The 4,037-nt window shown below is 35.8% G+C and overlaps 1 protein-coding gene across 2 annotated transcripts in view; it reads left to right on the forward strand.

Annotated features, from left to right (window-relative positions):
- LOC106780700 overlaps positions 1–3,093 on the forward strand; it is a 4,946-nt gene extending 1,853 nt beyond the window's left edge. Inside the window, exon 3 of one of the 2 annotated variants that reach the window (XM_022777076.1) lies at positions 2,139–3,093. In XM_022777076.1, coding sequence (XP_022632797.1) covers positions 2,139–2,383 — 245 coding nt within the window. In that variant the 3' untranslated portion in view covers positions 2,384–3,093. Of the gene's footprint in view, positions 1–343; positions 730–2,138 lie in introns of those variants that run through there. The other variant, XM_014669001.2, reaches the window with a different exon arrangement.
- The last annotated feature ends 944 nt before the right edge of the window (positions 3,094–4,037 follow it).

Below are 4,037 nucleotides of genomic sequence, written 5' to 3' on the forward strand. Positions count from 1 at the left end.
AAGATATTCCTCTTATTACTCCAATTAGTTTCCCGCCGTGCCATCTAGGAAGTTTCCTTGCCGCTACCAACCGTTCGGTCATTACTCCAATTAGTTTCCCGCCGTGCCATCTAGGAAGCTTCCTTGCCGGTACCAACCGTTCGGTCCCTCTTATACCTTTTCCTTTCATATGTTTTCCAGCCCCTAACAGTTTGAGTTTCTGACTATGTCATGTATATATACTGTCAGAGGATAACAATCGTTGTCAATGACAAAGTATTTGTTTGAACATTGATGGCATTACTCATATTTGTTAAACTTTTGAATTAGACTTTGTTGTAATGATTTTGTTTTGGTATTGCAGAAGATGGCGGAGTTATATGGGAATTTGATAAATAAACTATTGGTCTTAGGACATAATGTCATAGACACCGCTGCCTCTATGGTTTCCTCCTTAGAAGTTCTCTTCAGCAAGCCTCACTTCCCAGAATTATCAGTTTCAGGGATTAAGATGATCCATGGTTAGCATCAGGATTGAGGCGAATGAGATGTGATGATACTAGGAAAGATTTCCCTTCCATTTCTAATAAGTATGGCGGCCAAATTTATTACTTTCTTTAAGATTAGCATTTCGGTGGTTCCTAACCAAGAACTCGACAATGATTTAATCAATCAGTGTACTAAGTGCCAACCCTGACGCGACGAAATTATTGCAATTGATGCAATGAAATTTCAATTTTTTAAAGGAAAGGAAGGAGTCATGTTAATAATCCTATAAGGATAACGTAGTGTTTGTGCCGTTCATATTTCTTGCATCCCAAAATTTTAATGTCATCCCCATTTTAACTTTACACATTATATATTATATATTAAATAATTAGGTAAAGATATTCACTATTACCCACTCCGCATAGCTTTATTTACTGGGCCCTCAAGTAACTTCTTGCTTCTTCACCAAACGGAGTTGTCTTTTTCACCAGAGTTTGTGGTTGCTTGAGTTTGTGCCTTGACAATTTCTACCCAAGCAAGATTGTTTGAGGTGAGAGTAGTAGAAGGGCAGATCTTCGTTTGAAATACATGCATGATTTTCATCTTAAAGTAGTTTAAATTGTATGGAGTTTTTCAGCATGGATAGGTCATGCTATAGATTTCGTGTTTTATCATTGGATTTGAAATTTGGTTTCTAAAATTGTTCACCAGATTTTAAAATCTATTCTTTTTCTGGATCTTGTTAATTGGATTTCAGAATTCAGTCAGTTGTTGGATTTTATGTTTTACTTTTAACCTACTAGATTTGAAATCTGATTTTTAGAAGTTTTCATTCATTTTAAAATTTAGTTTTGTATCCAGATCTTGTTAATCAGATTTTAGAGTTTGGTTAGTTGATGAATTTCGTGTTTTATATTTATCCAATTATATTTTGAAATTCAGTTTTCAAAATTGCTTATCGGATTTAAAATCCAGTTGTTGAATTTCAAGTTTTATTTATTTTTATTTAGTTCATCAGATTTCAAAATTCTGTTTTTAAAATTGGTCACTATTTTGAAATTTGGTGCACAAAAAATGAAAAATGATTCAGATTTCAAAATACTTTATCATTCATTGATCTGCTTACTGCCCATACTTAAAAAAAAAAAAAACACTATCAAAATTTGCTAAAAATTAGTTATGAAATAAAGATTCATGCGCTCGACATATTGTGAATCATGGACCTCTTGAAAAATGCTTAATGAACTGCATTTCTTCCGATCGTAGCAGAGAAGGATTCATTCTGCAGCCATGTTGACAATCATATTGTTCGTGTATTCGTTACGAGTTTATGGACATGTGTTCATCTGGGCACAGCCAAATAATTGCTAAATTATGTATAGCCAAGTAACCAAGATAATTGTAATTGTCCTGAGGCCAATATCCTCTTCAATTACTACACTATCTTCCAACTACGTGAGCTAAAATGATGGTTTAATTAGGTGCTGCATTAAATAATATTTTAGAATACCAGCTTTACCTCTACTTAAAATGTTATTAATATTTAAATCATTCAATGGTCAAAGATTCTCTACACTGGTCAGTTTTTATTCTTCACGGTGCTTTCAAATCTCACTGTCTCACTTTCACTCTTTCTCATTTTCAAAAAAACCCTGCATCTCATTTTTCAGGCACAGTTTTCGCATCTCATTTCAGTCGAGCACAAACACACAGCACAGTTCCTCTTCTTCGCCTTCTTTCACTCGTTGGCACAGTCCAGGCTGCACACACAAACACCACACCACCACTGTTTCCACAGGTTCACTGCTTCCAGGGCACACAGACAGCACAGCTTCTCGCTGGTGGCCAAAGATTGGTGGATTGTGCTATATTTATTTTGATACTGTGTTGTAGATATAGTAGTGTAGATGATTAGAAGCTGGGGTATAATCTGCGTTTGGTTGGTATCCGATGAATCAGACAACATCTGTTTTCCATATCTGATGTAGGCTGAATTGGATATGCAGATCTGATTCAGCCCCTTCGGCTTTGCATATCCGACCAAATGCTGATCCGCTTTTTACCTCTGTATGCTAGTTCTTCGACCTTTCCCGTATGTTTTGCTCTGTCTCTTTCCAACCTAAATTGTACATTACCTATACTCCATATTACTATATATTAGTATGTTGTGGTATATTTGAATCTGTTGTTCAGTTGTTTAGTAGCATAATAACATCTTATTTATGTAAATAACACTCTGAATCTGACGTTGGTGCTGAATGGGAGGAAAAAGTGAGTGTTATGTGGTTGAGTTAAATAGAGAAAAGGGAGGAGTTTTGTTTGGTGAAGGTGTGTGATTTAGAATGTTTTTTTAGAACTTATGGTGGATGAGTGGGAGCGAATTGATCTCATTGTGACCACTGGCAGCCATGGAGTAATTTGCAAGATTAGAATATATCTATACATATATACATATATATCTACATATGTATACATACATATGTATACATATATATATATAAGGTGTTGTTTTCCTTCAGGTCTCTATGGAATGCTTGGACAAATCCATTCTTGTATTTGACAGTTATTGAATTCAAAGCTTTTTTACAAGCAAACAGTGCTCACGTCACAACTCTCATCGTGTCGTACATCTGGCAAGAGTTGGAACATATTCAAACGTGTAATTGAAAATGGAATCAAACATAAGAACAGCATAGCAAGAGTATAAACGATGAAAAAATTGAATACGTAACTCAACCTCAACTTAGTCTGCTGCTTGAGTGGGAAGATTGGTGGTGTGGCTTCTGATCACATATTGTGACAACTTAACCTGAGCAGTAGTAATTTCAGAAGTAGAATGTTATGTGACAAATTAACTTGAGCAGTAGTAATTTCAGAAGTAGAATTCAGAATGTTCCACATCCTCAAGATGGGGCGTTGAAGAAGTCATAACGCAGGTCGTATGCCAAGTTGTTAAGAGATTTTGTTGTATAAATCTTGCATCGCGATATGTTGACAACGTTTTTTTCCAACATTTTGACAACGCCACGTGTTAGCGTTGGATTGGTCCAGTTTTTAAGAATTTTTTAATTCGAAATCTGATTTGAATTAGGGTAGTTTTTGTGTTTCCGAAAATGCCTTTGGTCTTTTTCAGAGATCTTTTGAACGTGGAAGCGTTGAGTTTGTCTCCAATTTAGGTTTGTATTAGGTTTGAAGCGGTCTCTCTTCTCGACATTCGGCTTTCTTTGTCGGAGTGTTTTGATCTCGGCGTCCTTCGTTGTCGGAGTGTTTTGATCTCGACGTCCTTTGTTGTCGGAGTGTTTCGATCTCGCTTTCCTTCGTTTTTGTAGTCTTTGTTCTCCATTGTATTGTAGTTGGTAGCATTGTCTTTTTCTCCATTTTAGGTTTTGTTTTTCTTTTTGTAGCGGTATGTCATTACTTTCGAGCTTTTCGTTCTTGGTTTTGTTTTGAAGTTGTATTAACTGCGTTTATTTTGTGAAGGCGTGGAAGGGGTGAGCAATATGTGTTGAGTGCGACATTGAATTTTCGGCTTTGCTATTCCGAGAAAGTTTTTATCTTATGTTTTGCTA

Source organism: Vigna radiata, unplaced genomic scaffold (genome assembly GCF_000741045.1).
Source record: "Vigna radiata var. radiata cultivar VC1973A unplaced genomic scaffold, Vradiata_ver6 scaffold_51, whole genome shotgun sequence".
NCBI lineage: Eukaryota > Viridiplantae > Streptophyta > Magnoliopsida > Fabales > Fabaceae > Vigna > Vigna radiata.